Here is a 23,189-nt window from a genome sequence, read left to right as displayed (position 1 = left end):
TGGTGCTTCCCTTTAAAGGCACTTGGTATTCAGCCTTTTCAGCTCTGCTTCCAATACCCTTTTCTTCTGCTAAGAGTATGTTGATGAATCTTGTTCACTACATTCTCTTCACCTAAAGTTACTTTATTCTACCTATTATATGTTTCAGTTTAACTCTTGAACACTCTTGTCACCGTGCCTTCTTTATAACACTTGTGTGAGCCCTTGCCTAATGTTGTTCCCTTCCCAGATTCAGGGGGAGCAGACGTAAGCTCCACCTCTTAATCGGAGGAGGGGCATGTCAGGGGTGTCATTGTGTGGGACTGTCTTTGAAGACTAATAATTATCATAATGGCATTTGTTCATTTGTCCTTACCTTCTTCCTTTTCTCCCTTCTTTAATACCAAGTAGCTAACCTAGACTCTTAGGTTCCTCAGCATCTTTTATCCAGTCAACTTCCAGCACCAAAGCACTATATATATATTCATTGTTATAAAAAGGAATCTGATTGAAGGTGGGGTAGCAGAGGTAAAAAAAAAAAAATTAATGTATTCACCTTCCCATTTGCTCTCTGGACAGAAATACAGAGTTCACTTGAATGTGAAATACCAGATAATGGGGCAGTTGTAAATTGGCCTTGTTCTCCTGAATTCTGCCTACTTTCCAGGAAGGACAGCCTCCCCCTTTCTTCCCCAGCAGAGGTTCAACCCCTTCCCTCATTATGGCTTGTTAAAGTGTTCCCTCCTATGCTGATCCAAGTAGAAATGAGAATGTTACTCCTTTTCTTTTTTCACATAGTACTTCTTCCTACCCTGAGTTTATTAACCTCTAGCTTAAATATGCACCAGGCAAAGATGTATAGTCTTCCTGCCCGCCTCCCCCCCACCCCCGCCCCCACTCAGTTTAGTCTGAAGGAAGGCAGCAGGTGATGGAATGCATAAAGGATGGGGGCACTGGAGGGGGAAGGAATCTTTTCTCTCATACTATGGATGTTGCTTAATAGAACGGGTGTGAAATTTAGTCAGAGCCACAGCATGTGTTTCAATTTTCCAGGGAATTTCCTCTTCCTAACTGTAGGTTTAACCCTTTCTCCTGTGTAGTGCCAAAAGCTATCGAGATAGTGAAATGAGTTATTTGCAAGGAGAAAATGCTAGAATTTCACAGGACCCCTTTGAGATGTAGGATCTCTAACTTATTTCCTGCCAAATGGTTGTGAAAAAAGCATAACTTTGGACTTGGGTGGACCTGGGCTTAAATCCCATCTCTACCATTGGGTGGTCTTGGGCAGTTAGTTGACCTATTTGAACCTCCATTTTCCATCTGTAAATGGAGATTAAAATTTGCCTTATAGGGTTCTTGTGAAGACTAAGTGAGATGATGTATGCAAGGTGCCTAATACAATGCACACTAGTAGGAATTTGATATACATTTGTTTTCTCCTCAATCCTCACACTGTATTTTGAGGGCATCTACTCTTCATTTATCCTGTGCCATCTTGGGTTTGCTATGTAAACAGCTTCTTACATCTTAGATTTATTGCTTTTCTCCCTGAATCTAACTCTGAGTTAGAGGGAAGAAATCATTCCATATGATATGTGGACTCCCCTTGGGGGTCCTTATTAAGCTAAAGCATGAGTCTCTGCAACAATGCTGAGGATTACAAGGCTTGTCTTCCTCATCTGATTCTGGAGACCATATGGACTTATAAGAGTTATAAAATCATATAGTGGCCTGACCGGTGTAGCTCAGTTATTGAGCCTCAACCTATGAAACAGGAGGTCATGGTTCGATTCTCCATCAGGGCACATGCCCGGAATTTTAGGCTTGATCCCCGGTAGGGGCATGCAGGAGGCATCCAATCAGTAATTCTCTCATCATTAATGTTTCTGTCTCTCGCTCCCTTTCCCTTCCTCTCTGAAATCAATAAAAATGTATTTTTTAAAAATAAATCATATGGTAATGGAGCTAAAATGAAACATAGAGGTAATCTTTTTCATTTTATAAAGAATTGTGACTTCTAGAGGTCATGTCCTGTGCAGGTCCTCATGACAGAGTAGTGGCAGTTTGGAACTAGAACTCTGATTCACTTGGCTATTACTATGATTATAATTTAATTTTTTGGAAGACTATCTGATTTGTAAGTCCCCAGGCCCTAGCTTTTTAAATTTTTTAAATATTTATTTCTTGATTTTAATGAGAGAGAGAGAGAAACATTAATTTGTTGTCTCACTCATTTATGCATTCAGTAGTTGCTTTTTGTATGTGCCTTGACCGGGGATCGAACCTGCAAGCTTGGTGTATCAGGACAATGCTCTAACCAACTGAGCTGCCTGGCCAGGGAAGACCTAACTTTCATTATAGGTGAACTTTCTTCTTCTAAATTGAAACCTTGATTTTACTTTTAGCAATGGGGAAGTAAACACTGTTGAAGACTTTAGTGACATTCCTTTGGGGAACAACAGGGCTCCATTGAGGGTATATAAGTTACCACCTAAAAATCTCTTTTTTCTCCAAAGATTGCCCAAAGGACATTGGGATGGTAGCTCAGTTGGCTCTTGAGCCTCTGCTCCCAGAATGGTGGGTTGGGAAGCAAGTTTTTTTCTTCTGTTCTATAATTTCACTTTCCAAATAATGCCCAGTATGGGTGGCTCACCCCAAGTCCATCCCCAGCTCTCATTTCTTTTTCTTTTGTTAAATTGAGGCTTAATTAACCCACAGTAAAATTCACAGACTTTAGGTATTCAGTTGATAAATTTTGATAATTGTGTAAATCCATCTGAGCACAATAAAAAAGATACAGAATATTTTTATCACCCCAGAAAGTTTCCCCATTGCTCCCTTGAAGTTACCACACACACATACACAAAATCACTTTCTCTCTTCTATTATGATAGATTAGTTTTGTTTCGGGATTTCATATAAGTGGAATCATATAGGATATGCTCTTTCTTATCTAGCTTCTTTTCACTAACATGTTTTTGAAATTTATTCATTTTGTTGCATGTATTACTATTTCTTTTTATTTTGTTTTGTGTTACTGAGTAGTATTCAATTGTATAGATAAACCATAAGAGAATTTACTCATTCTGTTATTGAAGGACATTTGGATTGTTTCCAGTTTTTGCCTGTTATGAGTAGGCTGCTGTAAACCTTTCTATACAAGTCTTTTTGTGAACATATATTTTAGTTGCTCTTGGATAAATACCTAAGGGTGAAATTGCTGGTCATAATGTAGATGTGTATTTAACTTAAAAAAAACATCCCCTTCAAAGTGGCTGTACCCCTCAGACTATCTTTTCCTTCCCTTAGGGGCAAGGCTCTTTAAGTTGAAGATTTGGCAGGGGCAGAGAACCCACATCATCAGGGTTCCTGCTGCCAGAGCACAGTGGCCTGAATCGGACACTTAAAAAGCTGAAACAGGTGTTTGAAACCCTACTCCAGCCTCTCTATTTGATGCCAGCCCCCCGAAAGGCTGGGATTTGGCCAGCAGAATTCAGACCTAATCTAATGGATGCTGGATTAGGGACTTTTGTAGGACATGTCTGCATAATAGTGTATATACTGTGACTTGGTACATTTGAAGCAGGTAAATGAACATCTTTATGTAGGAGAGGGGCCTTTGGTGGCCCAAATGCTTTTTGAGCACAGGGCAGTTAGTCTGTGTGCCAGATGAAAGCCCCTTACCACTCTTGCTTCTTACCCCCTTTTCTCCTTGAAGCTGTATGCAGTAGAAGTCAGCACTTCCCATAGTGATGCTAATATTGCCAAGACTAGGATTAGGTAGGATTTGGTATCCTGTGTGTCAACTATTATGGGAGATAAATTATTCCCTGGTAAATTTTTTCTCTATCTAGCTATCATCCTATCTATCTATGTATCTATCTATCTATAATTTAATCCTCACCTGAGGATATGTTTATTGATTTTAGAAAAAGGGGAAGGGAGAGAGAGAGAAACATCAATGAGTGTGAGAGAGAAATATTGACTGGTTGCTTCCCATACCTGCTCTGAGCGGGGATCGAATCCAGAACTTTTTGGTATATGGGCCAACACTCCAACCAACTGAGCCACAACAGCAAGGGCTCTGTATAATTTTCATAGTCTTAGGCCTTGGGGAATTAATTCTGATGGGCCAGAAGTTAAAGCAAGAAACTGAAGGTTAGAGCGTGGGCTCCCAAAGCCAAACAACTTAATGTACCAAAACAGTAGGTTCTCTAACTGTGCTCAGTGGGGTTGAAATGGATAGAAATGTGATCTGTTTTTGCAGGGCTGCTTCAACTGAAGATTTCAAAAGACAAGGTTCAATTTCCAAATCTTTTCTGATATTGGTTAGAAGAGCCCAGGGAGTGGAGAAAAAGGCTCCTCATGCCAGTCTAGCCTTTCCATAAACGCTTGAGGGGAAAGTGTGTTTCTGAATTCAGATCTCCCTTATTGTGAATTCAAGACTACCTTATAGCCCTAGCTGGTTTGGCTCAGTGGATATGGCATTGAGTCAGCCTGTGGACTAAAGGGTCCTGGGTTCAATTGCAGTCAAGGGCACATGCCCAGATTGTGGGGTCGATCCCCAATAGGGGGCATGCAGGAGGCAGCTGATCAATGATTCTCTCTCATCATTGATGTTTCTATCTCTCTCTCTCCCTCTTCCTTCCTCTCTGAAATCAATAAGAAAATATATATATGTATAATTATTATTATTATTATTTTTAAAGACTATCTTATAGCTGGCCATTCCCTTAAAACCTAATCTGGATATCTTTGGACCTTAGTCTTGGAAGACAGGGCCTGGTATTAAACTGCATTATGTGGATGCCATTCTTGGTATGAATAAGCTGAGATTTGTAGATCAAGATTCTTTCAATACTTTTTTCCTTTTAATTATCATATAGTAAAATATACAGTTCTATGAATGTTGGCACATACATCAATCTCTGTAACCACTGTGGCAGTCAGGATACAGAACAGTTTCATCACCCAGAAAACTTCTTCTGTTATGCTTTGTAGTCAGTCATACCCTCCCTCCCACCCCTAACCTCTGTCAACCACTGACCTTTTCTTCATCACCATAGTTTTATCATAAAGGTCTTATAAATGGAATCGTACAGTATGCAATCCTTTGAGAATGGTTTCTTTCATTCAGCACAAGGCCTTTGAGATTCGTAAACTGTTGCCATAGATCAATAGTTTGTTGCCTTTTTATTGCTAGGTATTATTCTTTGCATGTATGTACCATAGTTTGTTGATCCATTCACTAGTTGAATGACATTTGGCTTCTCCAGTTTGGGGCAGCTATGAATAAAGCTGCTATAAGCATTTGTATCTAGATTTTTATGTGAAAAACATTGGTATCTCTATGTGGTTTAAATGTGCATTTCTCTAATGGCTAGTGACATCAAACATCTTTTTTGTGTGCTTATTTGCCATCCATGTATCTTTTTTGGTGATGTGTCTGTTTACATCTTTTACCAATTTTTAAATTGAATTGTTTGTTTTCTTACTGTTGAGTTTAGAGACTTCTTTGTCTATTCAGGATAATGCAAGTCCTTTATTGGCAATACAATTATTTACAAATATACCTCCTAGTCATCTTTTCAATCTCTTAACAGTCAGTATCTGTCATAGAGCTGACATTTTTACTTTTGATGCAGTCCAGTGTATCAATGTTTTTGTGTGTGATTGTGCTTTTGGTATCTAAGTACTCTTTGCCCAATCCCAGGTCATAGAGAGTTTTTTCCTGTTTTCTTTTAAACGGTATAGAGATTTATACTTTGCGTTTACATCTGTGACCTTATTTGAGTTAATTTTTATAAAATTACTATATAATTTTATAAAACGTGAAGCTTAGATCAAGGTTCTTTTTTTTTCTTTTGCATATGGATGTTCCAACACCATTCGTTGAAATTAGTGCCTTTTTAGATACCAAATTCTTCTTAGGGCTGTAACTTCTTTAGGAATGAAGGAGTTACAGAGGATTCTCTCTTGGGTTCCTCCTTTCTTTCTAAGAATCACCTTTGTTCCTGTTCATTGTTTCTTTCTGGGTCTTTCTGAATTTGGGTTTGTTTTGAATGCCATGTAATGGAGCACTCATTATTTGTAAGTTGATTGAGTACAAAGTATTTCATTATAAAGTGGCCATCTATCACAAGAAGGCATGTGGGCTGTAACAAACATTAACTGTACATTCTGGGCTGGAATGCGACTTTACCAGAATAATGCAGCTTTTGTATTGTGTGCAGTTGGGATAAAATGAGAGACAGATATTGTTGAAGGAACAGGTGTTGGCTGAACCTGGGTTCTGTCCCATGTTTTCTGAAGTTGTTTCTCAATTCTTTCAGGATGCTCCTCCTGATTCAGCTGTCTTAAAGGTTTTCTGAGTACCCTTCAGAACAAATAATGTGACTTCTCAGAGTACTCCTGCTCTACTAAACATTATTTGTTCAATCTTCAGCTCACAGACATTCTTTAGAAGCAAGGGTTGGAATACTTGTCCTGCCTTTGTTTTTCCATCAAAAAAATGGGAAATGTCCCTTATCATAAAGTTCTTGAGCCCTCACTGACACAAAATAAGATTCTTCTGTCTTAGTGTCACTAAGAATTTATGATATACTGCTGTAGAAACCATTTGCAGCTGTTAGAGAAAGGTGAATAAATAGGATTAAGGACAGAGGGAGGTTGCTTACCAGTTCCATAATTTTTAAAAAATATATTTTTATTGATTTCAGAGAGGAAGGGAGAGGGAGAGAGATAGAAACATTGATGATGAGAGAGAATCTGTTTGGCCGCCTCCTGCACGCCCCCTACTGGGGACGGAGCCCACCACCCAGGCATGTGCCCTTGACCGGAATCAAACCCGGACCCTTCAGTCCACAGGCTGATGCTCTATCCACTGAGCCAAATCAGTTAGGGCAGTGGTCGGCAAACTGCAGCTCTCGAGCCACATGCAGCTCTTTGTGGCTCTTCCACAAAATACCACCTGCGGGCACACACGTACAGTGCGATTGAAACTTCGTGGCCCATGCGCAGAAGTCGGTTTTTGGCCTGGGCGAGTCTATTTTGAAGAAGTGTTGTTAGAAGAAGTGGGCGGTGTCGGTTGGTCGGGCGACGGGAGACGCGGGCAGGGGGGCCGCGGGATACACAGTGCGGGGGAGGTGCGCGCGTTTCATGTACGAGTTGAGTGAGCCTGTCAGCAGTCTCATTGTGCAGTGGTTAGTGCTAGTTGTGTCCGCAAATCACGCGCGGGTGACAAAAGTACCTACTCGAAGCATAAAGTTACCTGTATTTTTCCAACCAGCTGCAAATCCTACAGGTATTTTTGTCATCAATTTAAGAATTGTAATTATTTTGTGTTGGTGGCTTTATTATTATAAAACGAAACATTTTTTTAGGTGCCCTGTTTGACATGGCTACAAAGAAGAAGCAAACCACCTATATAGTTTAAGTTTAAAAAATTTGGCTCTCAAAAGAAATTTCAATCATTGTACTGTTGATATTTGGCTCTTGACTAATGAGTTTGCTGACCACTGAGCTAGGGCACCAGTTCCATAATTGATACTCTTTGGGGAATATCTCTCTCTCTCTCTCTCTAATAATTCTTTATTGTTGAAAGTATTACATATGTTCTCATTTTCCTTTGGGGAATCTCTTGATTTTTCTCTAAAAGCTTTGGCTATTGACCCTTCAGTCTTTTCTATCATATAGACTTGGCTAATGTCAGTTCAGAATTTAGTTCATTTTTTAATTTCATCTTACTTTCCTTCAGGGTCCCTAGAAGAGATCTGGCAGGTGGTAATTGATAATAAACCTATAATTGTCTTCTTGCTATTGTTGAACAATGGAATGTTTTACTAGACTGAAAGAGAGGAATTTGGATTGAAAAAGTTGCTCCAAGTGCAATGAATGCATAAAGCTGGAGTGAGTCGTTCTGTTTTAAAGTATAGCAACAGAAGTTTTTAATTTCTCCTGGGCTTTCAAATTGCCTGCTTAAGTTTTGGCTTGTTCTTGTACAATGCACGCAGAAAACGGCAAGGCAGAGTAAAGAACCACAAGCGCTCTGGTTTACCTGTATGTTATAACCTAATTGCTTTCCTTTCGATATGTGCCAATTTCCTCTAGAAGGAAGAGGACTAGTGTTTAGAGTTGATACACATCAAACTTGTGCTCTCTGTAAGACACATGGATCAGTCTGTCCTTGAGCCTCTGCAATATGTTTGAGGCCAGTCCCTATGGGCCTCATTTAGCCCTGCTGGCCTTGTTAAAGGGCCCTCACTCTTCCACTTGGATTAGGAGGGAACCTGGGTAAACCTGATGCTTAATTTGTATGGCAGTACAAAAATCGAAAGCAATGTTTAGTCATTGGTTAGGAGGAGGAAAGGTGCAGAAGAAACTTTCTAGGATAGTTTGAGTTTAAAATTTTTATTTGCCATCCAGTCATGCAGTTAATATATTTAGTAGTAAACCTGTAATAATAGCATGGTATAATATTTAAGAACAAAATGCAATGTTTAGGAGCATGGATTTTGGAGTCCAAAACAGACCTGAGTTTAAACTCTACCTTTCCCACTTACTGTATAATCTTGGTCAAGGCACTTAATCTCTTAGAGCTTTGGTTTCCTTATCTGTAAAATGAAAACAGTAATACTATTTCTCAAGGTTATTGGGAGGATAAAATAAATAATCTGTGTATAATAATTACACTTAATAATCTGTGTAGCTGTTGCTGATGTCTGAGACAAATGAAGGTTTTTGTTCAATGGGATTCTTTTTTTTTTTTTAATTTGAGAGAAACATCAATTTGTTGTTCCACTTATTTATGCATTCATTGGTTGCTTCTTGTATGTGCCCTGAACGGGGATCGAACCTGCAACCTTGGTGTATCGGAATGATGCTCTAACCAACTGAGCTCCCTGCCAGGCCCTGGGATTCTTCTTGTAAGGGTGGTGGATAGCAGCTCCTAACAGCAAGCTAAATTGGCTATTTAGCAGGAATGCCAAAGGTGGGAAGCTTATTTCTCTTCCAATCAGGATTCATACATCATATTGGAGAAAGTCATGCAACAGACTAATTTTCCCATACGTATGCTACCTTTAAGTGTGTATCTTATATTCTGAAAGTGAATGATAAATCTGACTTCAGGCAGACCAGGGTGGCCCTACTCAACAAGAAGGAGATGGCAAAAGTGATTTTCAGAGCAGAGATTTACTGAAAGCAGCCTGCTATTGACTATACATGCTATAAGGGATTTCAATCCTGAAAAAAATCTTCCTATCCTCTCCCTAAGGAGAGGTGGACCTGTGTAGGCACAGAAAGGTGGCCAAGGTCCTGAGAAAGTGTTTGAGCCAGAAAACATATAGATGCCAAATATCCTTTTCTTTCTTGGTCATCTTGAACATTTTTGGGCCAGCTATCTAGGGAAGAAGAGTTCTTTTGTCATCTCTGGCTCAGGTTGGGACCTCATGACCTTTCTATAAATTGCTTATCAAGGACAATTTAGGGGGAAAAGTCAAATTGTGATTCTGATCACTTTTTTTTCAGACTTTCCATAAAACCCCAAGTTGTGTAAGTACAGGAATTGTTCATGTTTAATCAGAGAGAGAGTTAAATTTGTTGTATGCATAAAAAGCAGGTTGGGTTGGTTTTGAAGAGATAGATCCATCTGAAAAATGAATACTTCATTTTAAAGAGTTTTTAAAGGATCAAGCATTAGAAGTAATTTGTCTTTCTTAGTGTAAGGTGGCTGGTACCATTATCTTCTACTGCTGGCCCTACGTGGGCCGATGGACCCCCCTTGTGCCTCAATGCAATAGTAATTAAGCCATTGCCATAGTTTGTCTCTTAAAGGGTCATAATATCAAATATAATCTCTCCCCCTTCTCTCTCTCTAGGCACCTTAAGAAACTAAGCATGTGTTTGAGAAAAGAAAACAGGTCTGGGAAACTGGTGGTAACTGAAAAAAGAGGTCCACTGTCAAGAGTTTAGACAAACAAACTATTGGTTGCTTTCTCCCCAGGTTACCTTTGTAACATACTGTCTGCATTCATGTACATTTACTCCCAAACTGTTTTTGCATTTAGAATAAGTTTTAGGGATCTAAAGAAGCCTTAAATAATTTAATTAAACTACCACCACCACCATTATTTTCCTCAGGAAATCCTTATGGATGAGGAAACTGGCCCAGTGCATTTCTTTATTTAATTTATTTAATTTCTCCTATTATATAAGGCAGGGTTGCAAAGGCTTGTTTGGGTTTGACCCTTAAGCCTCCACTATGTGATAACATTTCTTCAAAAGCTGCCCTTTGTCAGTCTTCTCTCAAGTCAGTTCCTGAGATCAATCCTAAGTCCTCACCTGACTAACCATTCAAGGTCTGGAAATAAAGGGATGGAAGGTGTGGCAGATATTCCAGAGCAGTGGTTCTCAACCTTCTGGCCCTTTAAATACAGTTCCTCATGTTGTGACCCAACCATAAAATTATTTTCATTGCTACTTCATAACTGTAATGTTGCTACTGTTATGAATCGTAATGTAAATATCTGATATGCAGGATGGTCTTACGCGACCCCTGTGAAAGGGTCGTTCGACCGCCAAAGGGGTTGTGATCCACAGGTTGAGAACCGCTATTCCAGAGGCTCTGGCTTCACCAATGTTTAGTTTTGCTCATCCTTTGGACCACTACTCTTGATGTCCCCTAGTGACCAAAAAATGCACAGCTCCTTTCTACTAAACTTACAGTATCTCAGAAATTCCATTTGCAGATAGTTCTCAATCTTACTTTTACTTTTATAAGAAATATTCCTGGGTATAGCATAGTCAGAAAAGGAAAACATGAGGACCTAACACTTTTTTCCTAAAAGTGCTCAAATAATTTTGACCTATATCTCTGGATACAGAAATGTCAAGAGGGGTAAATGAACTAGGATTCTGTTTTTATCATGCTCTGATTTATTAGTCTGTTATACACGACACCTTGTGAATGATGATATTCTGTCTCCAGGAATATGAGCCAATATTTGCAGGATGAAGAGCTAAGATGGAAGCAGGTTGATGACCTTCTAGAAAGCAAGAATGGAGAAGTAGGCTCTCAGGGCGAAAGGGTCGAGACAGGCATTTCTGGAGCCAAATGTGTTGAAATAATATACCACAGACCTTTTTCCTTGTCAGCGTAATGCAATTGAGAATGCCCAACCACCCTTGATAGAGAATCACTCAGGAGTGAAGAGCCTCGCTACCAGGGAAAGCAGCTTATGTGTGCATTTTGGCTCAGGAATGTGCCAGGCCAATGCTAGCCAGATGAGAAAGGGCTGCTGCAGGCTGGACAATACAAGCCTCCTGGAAGGATGGTGACTGCCCCCCTGTAGGCTAAGAAGAGAGTGTTCCTTTTTGTCTAAGGGCAGTGTTTGATGCCATGTTGTGAGGCCTCTGACAGGTTATTGGAGAGGGTGACAGCTCTGATGTGAAAAGAGACAACAGTGTCACGATTCATCCCCTTATGTACAGGTCACCTTATCATTTGAGAAGACAGGAGACTTAAGGGACTTCTCTGTTTTAATGTGGTAAAAATATAGGGAGTTGAGTTCCCTGCTCATTGGTGTTGAGCAGAACACCACCAAGACATCTCCAAAGGGTTTTTACTTTGCTTTGTGTTGAAGTGGCCTATGGGCTTCTCCAGAAACGGTTTAATAATTCTTGTTGTAATTGTTCTTATTTGGCACTCACTAGCCAAAATTTTAGACCTGGATTTGATTTTAGAAGCAGGTGTGTGTGTGTGTGTGTGTGTGTGTGTGTGTTAAATGGCCTAGTAGTAAAAGTATCCCAAGTATTCTTTCTCCATTGGGGAGTTAGTTTACCCTTTTTTGTACCATTCCTTTTTTTTCTTTCCATCTTAGAACATGAACCAGTCACCTTCAGAGCACCCCTCTACCTGATCTGCACTCTCTGTGTACTGGACTATTTGTGCCTTGAGCTTGACAGCCTTCCAGGGTGGGAGTTTGGCTGCTTGACAGGGGTGTCAGATGTCTCCTTGGTTGTGAAATTACTCAGCCTCCTTACTATGAGCAGCATTATGGCACTTTTCCACAGAAGAACTCAAGCAGCTCTGCTCAGGCTTCTGAAGAAGATCAAGACAATTGAATCTCAGCCCCAGGCAGGCTGAGTCAGGAGGTAGAAACCAGAAACTTATCTGTTCTGACTTCATAGGAAGGAATAGAGTTGAATGGCTAGGAAAACAGATTTTGGGATCAGATAAATCTGGATTTTTTTAAAAATGTATTATTGATTTTAGAAAGAGAGGAAGGGAAAGAAAGAGAGAGATAGAAACATGGATAAGAGAGGCTGCATCCTGCACGCCCCCTTCCTGGGATCAAGCCTGAAACCCAGGCATGTGTCCTAATTGGGAATCGAACTGGTGACCTTTTGGTACATGGGCTGACACTCAACCAACTGAGCCACACCCACTGGGCAGATGAATCTGGATTTGATTCCTATATTCACCACTTGCTAGTTATATAATCTTATTGGGTACATCCACTTAACCTTTCTAAGTCTCACTTTCATTTTCAAAATGGGAGTAATTATGAACAGAGAAGGTATATAAACTGTGTAGCACGTATTATGGCACAAGGCAATAATGGTAGCTGCTAATTATCTCTCTTCTAAAAGGAGGGTGAACATTTAAATCATTCATTTTAAAAAGGAAGCCTATTCCTTTCTCTGACAACTTGTATATATACCTTGGATAAAGCTGAAACCCTCAGAAATTAAAAGAGCTATTTCATGTGGTGATGATACACACTACAATGTACAGATGATGTGTTGTAGAATTGTGCACTTGACACCTGTATAATTTTGTTAACTAGTGTCACCCCAATAAATTCAATAAAAATGGGGAGTGAAATAAATTAGAAGCTATTTCAAATTGTACCATATATAAATAACATCCTTAACTTGTATCCCTTTAAGATTTAATAATCAAAGGTAGAAGGCTCACCTTTGAAGTTTTAGATATTTACTTAAATCTTAAACCAAACTTAGAGTACCTTGCACTATTAAGAAAATGGGACTGGGATTCTAGAGTTAAAAAACTAGAATAATAATATCTTAGTTATATTTATTGCACATTTAATTTATCCCATGTACTTGTACCACATGTTTCACATACATCAAATGAGATCATGAATATAATTGCTGAGTGCAGTACCTGGCATATAGTCTATGCTCAATAAATGTTAGCTGTTGTTATTTATTTATTTACTTATTTATTTTTGTTAATTCTCACTCGAGGATATTTTTTCCATTGATTTTTAGAGAGAATGGAAGTGGGGGTAGAGACAGAGAGAAACATTGATATGAGAGAGACACATCGATTGGTTGCCTCCCACATGCACCCTGACCAGGCCTGGGATCAAGCCTGCAACCGAGGTACTTGCCCTTGACCAGAATTGAACCTGAGAGCCTTTAGTCCATGGGCCAACACTCTAACCACTGAGCAAAACCAGCTAGGGCTGTTGTTCTTTATTTTTAAATGTAATTTTAAAAAATTCTCTAACACCCATTTTACAGGTGATAAAATACAGACTTAGAAAAGTTAAGTATCTCTCACACAGCCATGACATTGCAGAACTGGGATTTGAACCCTACTTAAAGCTCATGTTTTTATTGAGTGCTCTCAGCTTTCTAGTCCTAGTTCCAACACTAACTGACTTTGTAGAATTGTACAAATTACTTAACCTCCTGCTCAGCTGGCCCATGAACCAGGAGACCACAGTTCGATTCCCAGTCCGGGCACATGCCCTGGTTGTGGGCTTGATCCCCAGTAGGGAGTGTGCAGGAGGCAGGCAATCAATGTTTCTATCTGTCTATCCCTCTCCCTTCCTCTCTCTAAAATTAATAAAAATATATTTGAAAAAAAGTTACTGAATCTCCTAAATCATAATTACCTTCTTTATAAATTATTTTTAGTGCCTATTTTAACTATAATAATCCTGGGATTTGGAGGATTTTTCTGGCATGACTTCTTGAAAATTAGGGCTTATTTTTGTAGAGCACTATTACTCGAAGTATAATTTGTAAACCATATCAGGTTCACAAACTACTGCTGCTTGGTACACAGTGGGATATATATATATATAGGAACTGAGAGAAAGCACTTAGAAATTTTTATAACATCTTGACAGAATAACTTTATGTATATTGATTCTAATAATAAAAAAGTGGTGTTTGTAGTATGTCTTTGTTTTTTAATTTTTGTTTTCTAGTAATTCATTTTATTGTAGTTTATAAAACTACAGGTCTGCAATGGATTGCATAAAGGAAAAAACAACAACTGGCCCTTCACCACAGATAGTTTGAGAAGTACTATTCTAGAAGGCCATCCAAACATCTTACCAGATAATGAATAGAAATTTTAGGGTTTTTAAAAATTATGTGTTTATAAATTAGAAATGTTCTTACCAGTGGTGTCCTGCTCGGAGCACAACCTCCCCTACTATGTCCCTCCACCACCAAAATCTGCAGGAGTTGCTTTTGTGAGAGCTTCTCTGATATTCCTGGCAATCAGCAGTTGAACCTAGAGAGCAAAACTCCAATTCTGCGTACATCAAATTCTCTCTGGAAAGTTAATTTCATATACATGATTCTCTTTTTTTGGAGGGGTGGGGGAGTGAGGGTGATAGTGAAGGTTCCTGGTAAGCTCATTAAAAAGTCAAGTCCACCCCTTCTAGTTTTCTATAAAGCATTGACTCATAGAATGGAAGTGCTAAAATTAATGTATTTTGGCAGTCACAGATTCTGTCTACCTAATTTGGCAGATAAGCTTGGGTATCATATGCCTGGCTATTGGTAGGAAAGAGACTAATGATCCCTTTTCCATTTACTAGATTGTATACTGTATGAGGATCACACCAGAACCTCTAGAGAGTTCTCCATGGGACTTTCTCCAAGACTCTGTATGGTATTACTCCTGTCCCCTCCAAACCTCTCAATGCCATATTGAGCTCTTTCATCTTAAGAAGTAGATTAGCCCGGCTGGTGTAGTTCAGTGGTTGAGTATCAACATGTGAACCGGGAGGCCAGGGCACATGCCTGGGTTGCAGGCTTGATCCCCTGTAGAGGGTGTGCAGGAGGCAGTCGATCAGTGATTTTCTCTTACCATTGATGTTTCTATCTCTCTCTCCCTCTCCCTTCCTCTCTGAAATCAATAAAAAATATATTAAAAAAGAAGCAGATTAGCAAAACAAACCTAGCTATATATATATATATATATATATATATATATATATATATATATATATATATGAGCCTAAGCGACCGTTATGACCGAAGGACCAGAATTACCGGTTGACCAGTCACTTTGATGTGCAGTGACCACCAGAGGGCAGACGCCCAATGCAGGAGCTGCCCCCTGGCTGTCAGTGCACTCCCATAGCCAACCTCCTGCGGCCGGCCAACCTTCTGCGGTCCCTCCCCCTGGCTGGCTGGCAAACCTCCCGCGGTCCCTCCCCCTGGCTGGCTGGCCAACCTCCTGCGGTCCCTCCCCTCTGCTGGCCAACCTCTTGCGGTCCCTCCTCTTGTCCCTCCCCCTGGCTGGCAGGCCCTGATCGGCCCAGCCCCAATTGGAACTGGGTGAGACGGCCTCTATCAGCCCTGGTCACCAGCCAGGCCTAGGGACCCCACCCGTGCACAAATTCGTACACTGGGCCTCTAGTATAAAAATAATAATATATCAAAACTAAGTGAGATTTATCCTGGGAATCCAAGGCTGATTCTCTGTCCGAAAATGTACCATATTAACATTCTAAAAAAGAAAAACCACATGGTCTTATTAATTGATGAAGAAAAGACACTTGACAAAATATAACATTCATTATTGATAACATCTACAAAAAACTTATGGCTAATATCATTCTGTGCAGTGAAACACTAAGTGCATTTACCCTAAAATTGGAAATAAGGCAAGATGTCTACTTTTAGAGTCTTGGAATTCCTAGCCAGTACATTGAAACAAAAAAAGGAAATAGAAGACATGCAGATTGGAAAGGAAGAAATAAAACTGTCACTACTTGCAGGTAACATAATTATCTATATAGAAAACCACAAGGAATCTACAAAAAAAAAAAAAAAAGCTAGAACTAGTGAGTTTAGTAAGGTCAGTACACAAAAGTCAATCTATTTTTGTATACTAACAATGAACAACTGGAACTGAAATTAAAATATAATACCATTTACAAACACGCCAAATAAAATTAAATACTTAGGTATAAATCTAATACAACATATACAGAACCTGTATGCTGAAAACTATAATACATTGATCAAAGAAATCAGGATCTAAATAAATGGAGAGATACCATGCATGGATTGGTAGTCACAACATACTAAAGTTATCATTCCTCTCCAAACTGATCTATAGACTTGATGCAATTCCTCTCAAGTGCCCAGCAATATTTTTTGTAAATGTAGACAAGTTTATCTTAAAATTGAAATGGAAAGCCCTGGCCAAGCAGCACAGTTGGTTAGAGTGTCGTCCCAATATGCCAAGGTTGAGCACATAAAAGAATCAACCAATGGATGCATAAATAAATGGAACAACAAACCATTGTTTCTCTTTCTCTCTCTCTCTCTCCTCTCTCTCTCTCTCTCTCTCTCTCTCTCTCTCTCTCTCTCTCTCTCTCTCTCTCTCTCTTCCCTCCCTCCATCTACCCCCTACACTCAAATCAATAAAAATTTTTAATTGGAATGGAAAGGCCAAGGAATACTGAAAATGGTATTGAAAAAAGAGGAATAAAATTGGAGGAATTATATTACCTGATTTTAAGAATTAGAATACAGCTATAGTAATCAAGACAGTGTGGTAGTGTCAGAGAGTTAGACACAAAGATTAATGGAACAGAATAAAGAACCCAGAATACAGTAGGTCCTTGGGTTACATCAGAGATCTGTTCCCACGGTGTGAGGTGTGACGTAACGCGATTTTCGCCGTAAGTTGGAACCCACCTGCATAAGCACCTACGTCACTCACATGGAGCACATACACAGCAGTAATGAAGTGAAACAGTAAAAAAAAAAATGTAAACGAAAGATAACAATTCCTGACCTTTACTTGTGGTAAATAAATAATAAAAAACATAAAGTACATATGTACATACGTCAAAATGATAGAATTTTTTTATATATAAATAAATGAGAGATGGCGATGTAACCCAAGGACTGTCTGTAGACTCACACAAATATAGCCAACTGATTTTGGACAAAGGCAAAGACAACTCAATTGAGAAAGGATAATTCTTTTCAATAAATGGTGTTGGAACAATTGCACATCCATACGCACACAAAAACCCTTCTATCTAAACCTCACACATTATATAAAAATTAACACAAAGTAAATCATACATGTAAATGAAAAACAAATCTGTATACCTTTTTTTTAGATATATTTTATTTTTTTTAAATATTTTATTGATTTTTTATAGAGAAGAAGGGCGAGGGATAGAGAGTTAGAAACATCGATGAGAGAGATCAGTCAGCTGCCTCCTGCATGCCCCCCACTGGGGATGTGCCCGCAACCAACGTACATGCCCCTGACTGGAATCGAACCTGGGACCCTTCAGTCCGCAGGCTGACACTCTATCCACTGAGCCAAACCGGTTCAGCTAGATATATTTTATTGATTTTTTTTTTTTACAGAGAGGAAGGGAGAGGGATAGAGAGTTAGAAACATTGATGAGAAAGAAACATCGATCAGCTGCCTCCTGCACACCCGCTACTGGGGATGTGTCCGAAACCAAGGTACATGCCTTTGACTGGAATCGAACCTGTGACCCTTCAGTATGAAGGCCGACTCGCAGGCCGATGCTCTATCCACTGAGCCAAACCGGTTAGAGCAGTGGTTCTCAACCTTCCTAATGCCACGACCCTTTAATACAGTTCTTCATGTTGTGGTGACCCCCAACTATAAAATTATTTTCGTTGCTACTTCATAACTGTAATTTTGCTACTGTTATGAATCGTAATGTAAATATCTGATATGCAGGATGTATTTTCATTGTTACAAATTGAATATAATTAAAGCATAGTGATTAATCACAAAAACAATATGTAATTATATATGTGTTTTCCGTTGGTCTTAGGCGACCCCTGTGAAAGGGTCGTTCGACCCCCAAAGGGGTGGCGACCCACAAGTTGAGAACCCCTGAGTTAGGGCAAATCTGTATACCTTTTAGAAGAAACAGAAAAATCTCTGTGACCTAGGATTGGGCAGAGTACTTAGATACCAAATGCACACACACAAAAAAGTTGATACACTGGACTACATCAAAAGTAAAAATGTCTGTTCTGTGAGAGATGCTGACTGTTAAGAGATTAAAAAGATGACTGGGAGGAATATTTGTAAATAATTGTATTGCCAATAAAGGACTTGCATTATCCCGAATAGACAAAAGTCTCTAAACTCAACAGTAATGAAACAAACAATTCAATTTAAAAATGGGCAAAAGATATGAACAGACACATCATCAAAAAAGATACATGGATGGCAAATAAGCACACAAAAAAACATGTTTGATGTCACTAGCTATTAGAGAAAGGCAAATTTAAACCACATTGAGATACCAGTGTTCTTCACATAAAAATCTGTACACAAATGTTTATAGCAGCTCTGGTGGTCTGTGCAACAATTTAGACAAGTCTCAAAGGCATCATGCTGAATGAAAAAAACAAGTCTCAAAGGGTTGCATACTGTATGATCCCATTTATATGAACTTCCTGATAAAACTATGGTGATGGAGAAAAGGTCAGTGGTTGACAAAAGTTAGGGGTTTGGGGAAAGGGTGTGACTGACTACAAAGGGATAACAGGAGTTTTCTGGGTGTTGAAACTGTTCTATATCCTGATTGCCACAGTGGTTACAGGGATCTATGTGTGTGTTAGAATTTGTTGAACTCTCTATACCCAAAGAGACAGTTTTACAAAATTAAAAACTTTTTTTTAAAGAGGCAGAATACACATTGCTCTGAAAGTATCAAATCATGGCTATAAAATTGCCCTGGTCTTTCACTATGAACGAAGACATGAAGCAATATAATAATAGCAATTGTATGAAAACTCAGAAGAAATGTACCCTGTCCCACCTCTCAAAGGTTTTTTCCCATCTAGACTTTTATATTTCAAATTAGGCCAAATATATTTTAAATGACAGACCAAATCATATATAATACAGTTGTGTTCCTAAAGCAGCAACTCTAGATTACTTTAAATCTTTTAATGTGCTTTTTCAAAAGTATTTAAAATGTTAAGATTATTAAGATAAGAAAAAATGTTTTATATTTTTCAGTTTTTCCAGATATTTCTATTCCTTGCATCTCAACACTCTACCACCTCACACACACAAAGGTTTTTCTTCTGCGAATTGTACAGCTCTAGGTGGGGGTAGTGGGGGATGAGAAGCAGGTTTTATACAGCTGATGTGATCACTGAACAGACAAGCTTGGAAAATGCTACTCAATCTGCCAATTAATTAAAGCATTAATCTGAGGAGCAGCCGGCCCAGGGAGTGTTTACCCACCGGGTGGTGGTGGTAGGAATTGAGTGGGAAGAAGCTCCTGCATTTGCATGAAAATGAAGGTGTTTAGGAAGCCTAGCTTTCTTTTGTCTCTAAAGGTGAGCAACCTTGATGTTGTCCCTAAATCTTTCTGGCCTATTTAGGAAGTCTTTCAGGGAGCTGATCTTTGACTGATGAAAGCACAGCATATTCTAGAAAAACAAACCCTGGGCAAAGTAGGGTAGGGAGCAAGTCCAGTGTAGTATAACTTCTTAGACCTTCTAAATTCAGGAGTATATGCTGGTAATTAGGTAGAATAAATGTAATGGTTTTACAACCATATACTCTATTGACTGGATTCAAATCCCAGCTCTGCTTCGTATTAGCTGTATAATTTGGGGGCGCCAATCATCTATTTTATCTGAGCCTTGTTTTTCTCATCTATAAAATAAAGATTATGAATTTCCCCTTCATCTCAGGGCAGTTAGCCCTCTGCTTGCTGTAGGCAGAAAGAAGGCTGGAGAGAGGTTAGGACCATCCAAAATTACAAACTGCCTCCATGGGTAGGAACTGTATAACCTTTGTTCTTGTTAGATTTATGTATGTATGTATGTATGTATGTATGTATGTATGTATGTATGTATGTATGTATGCATGTATATTTGTTTGTTTGTTTTAGCAAGGTTTCCCCCCATCTTCCTAAGATGTGCTTATACATTCTTTATCTCTAAGAAAAGTGATTGATCATAACAGCGAAAGACAAAAACAGCAGCTCACCCCAGGATTTCTTTGACCATATTGGCTGTATCCAAGATGAGGTTTACCCCGTCAATAGGGAGGATAGACATGGAAATTTACCCAGCAATATTTGATGATATTAAGGAATTAAACATTGTGGAAATAGATACATAACATAAACTCTATATGACCATTTTATTGTTAATTTCAAAACCATGATAATGTTGCCCTGGCGACTAAGAACTCGAGCCTCATGACACAAATAAGAAGGACCTTTTTCTAGAATTTAGCTTTTTGTTAGATGGCACCTGTTCATTCCTCTTTCTTTTCTTGCAGAACTCTCAGAAATTGAGCCCAATGTATTCCTTCGTCCATTTCTGGAAGTGATTCGCTCTGAAGATACCACTGGGCCTATCACTGGACTGGCACTCACCTCTGTCAACAAGTTCCTGTCCTATGCACTCATAGGTAAGAGACCAGGCTTTTTGGATGACCATAAGACTTCATTTCCTGCTGGTCGGGCTTTAGGCAATGAGCTGGTGATACTGGAAAGTTTTTCCCAGCCATCCGTTTCCTTGTAGAAGAGAAATAGGATTATTGATTACTTATCATGCTAATTGATTCAGGTTTTGCAAGTGAGGAGAGAAGAGAGGTTTCTTGGGACTCTAATTTCTTTGTGCTTTGCCGGGCAGGAGTTAAGGGTTTGGTGGGTGCTCTTAGAGGTTTGGTTTGGTTTGGTTTGGTTTGGTTCCTTTTTCATTGTACAGGATGACTCTCCTAGCATCTGAGCCACACCACCTAGGGCTTGGTTTGGTTTCTTTTTCTTTTTCTTTTTTTTTGTTTGGTTTATTTTTTAAATGTAAAGCATGCTTATTTTAAGAAGATAAACAATAAAGAGGTGTCTAAAAGAAAAGTTAATGGATTCTCCTCTATCTTTCTCAGTGCTACTCTTTCCTTAGGTAAATAATGTTAACAGACTGGTTTGAATCTTTCTATAACTTTCTCCACATGTATATAAATATATAAAGAGTACCATAGTTATTTTTTAAAATATGTTTTTATTGATTTCAGAGAGAGGAAGGGAGAGGGAGAAAGAGATAGAAATATCTCTATGTTGCCCCCTCCCCCCGCCCCCCCCCCCCCCCCCCGACACACACACACACTGGGGATAGAGCCTGCAAACGGGGCATGTGCCCCAACCTGAATTGAACTGGTGCATGGGTCGATACTCAACCACTGAGCCATGATGGCTGGGCGAGAGGACCATCTTTTTAAAAAATAAAATAGGATTATGTGCTACATATTTTCTTTTTCTTTTTTTTTTTGTTTTATTGATTTTTTACAGAGAGGAAGGGAGAGAGATAGAGAGTTAGAAACATCGATGAGAGAGAAACATCGATCAGCTGCCTCCTGCACATCTCCCACTGGGGATGTGCCCGCAACCCAGGTACATGCCCTCGACCGGAATCGAACCCGGGACCCTTGAGTCCGCAGGCCGACGCTCTATCCACTGAGCCAAACCGGTTTCAGCTACATATTTTCTTTTTTATTTAACAGTATTACCTTAACCCAACTGGCTCAGCAGTTGAGAGTCAACCCAGGAACCAAGAGGTTGCTAGTTGATGCCAAGTCAGGGCACATGCCCTGGTTACGGGCTTGATCCTCAGTAGGGGGCGTGCAGGAGGCAGCTGATAGATGATTCTCTCATCATTGATATCTCTATCTCTCCCTCTCCCTTCCTCTCTCTCTAAAAAGCAATAAAAACATTTTAAAAATAAAAATCAATAGACTATTTTTAAATGTTATTTTAAAAATAGTATTAACTTTGAAAAATGTACATTATATAATTATATACCTGGTTCCCCTCCCCCCATTTTATCCTATATAATAAAGAAGGAATATGCTAATTGACTACCACGCCTTCACAAGATGGCAGCACCCAGTCCCCTTAGCCCCACCGGGGGCCTCAGGTCCTCCTGCACCCCCCACTGACTGAGGCTCAGGCAAGCCTCAGATGGCGGCTGCCCAGCAGCCCAGGGCCAGCCCAAGGCGCAGGTAACCAGGGCCGGCTGCGGCTTGCGCTGCCAGCAGTGGCAGCAGCAGAAGTGTGATGGGGGCATCGCCTTCCCCTGATCACCGGGTCACCTCCCGCCCCTGAGGGCTCCTGGACTGTGAGAGAGGGCAGGCCAGGCTGAGGGCCCTTGACCTCCAGTGCATGAATTTTCATGCACCGGCCCCTAGTTGAGATATAATTGACATATAACATTGTATTAGTTTAAGGTGTACAGCATAATGATTTGATATATGTATAAATATAAGTTTAGTTAAAATCTATCACCTCATATAGTTACAGTTTTTTTTCTTGTGATGACACCTTTTAGGATCTGTCTTAGTTACTTTCAGATACACAATATAGTACTGTTAACTATAGTGACCATGCTATACATTACATCCCCAGAACCTATTAATTTTGAAATTGGAAGCTTATATATTCTTTTTTTATTGTCTTAAAACATATAATATAAAATTAGCCATTTAAATCATTTTAAGTGGCATCAATTACATTCACAATGTTGTGCAACCATCAGCACCATCTGTTTCCTAAACTTTTTCATCACACCAAAATGAAATTTTTCTTCTCCTCAACCCTAGTAAAAAATTTTGTAGTTTTGGTAGCTATATAATTTCCATAGTATAGATATAACTCAGTCCATTTGGTCATTATCTTATTGATTAGTATTTACTATTTAGATTGTTTCCTATTTCGAGCCATTATAAATGCTGAAATAAGCATCTTTGTTCATATAACCTGTTTATTAATTTTCCTTTTGTATGACAGATTCCTATACTTGAAATTTCTGGATTAAAAGGTCACGTGCTTATTATATTTTCATAGGTACTACCAAGTTGCTTTCCCAAAAGATTACAGCATTTGCACTTCCAACAG

The 23,189-nt window shown here is 39.3% G+C and overlaps 1 protein-coding gene across 14 annotated transcripts in view; it reads left to right on the top strand.

The window, feature by feature from the left end:
• The window catches only part of GBF1 (golgi brefeldin A resistant guanine nucleotide exchange factor 1), a 126,072-nt gene that overhangs the window by 70,745 nt on the left and 32,138 nt on the right, over positions 1 to 23,189 (top strand). For all 14 annotated transcript variants that reach the window (XM_036336179.1, XM_036336180.1, XM_036336181.1 and 11 more), the window contains one exon: positions 20,579 to 20,710. In XM_036336179.1, the coding sequence (XP_036192072.1) occupies positions 20,579 to 20,710 (132 nt within the window). The remainder of the gene's footprint in view (positions 1 to 20,578; positions 20,711 to 23,189) is intronic.

Source organism: Myotis myotis, unplaced genomic scaffold (assembly GCF_014108235.1).
Source record: "Myotis myotis isolate mMyoMyo1 unplaced genomic scaffold, mMyoMyo1.p scaffold_m19_p_15, whole genome shotgun sequence".
NCBI lineage: Eukaryota > Metazoa > Chordata > Mammalia > Chiroptera > Vespertilionidae > Myotis > Myotis myotis.
This window is presented reverse-complemented; position numbering and strand designations above follow the sequence as displayed.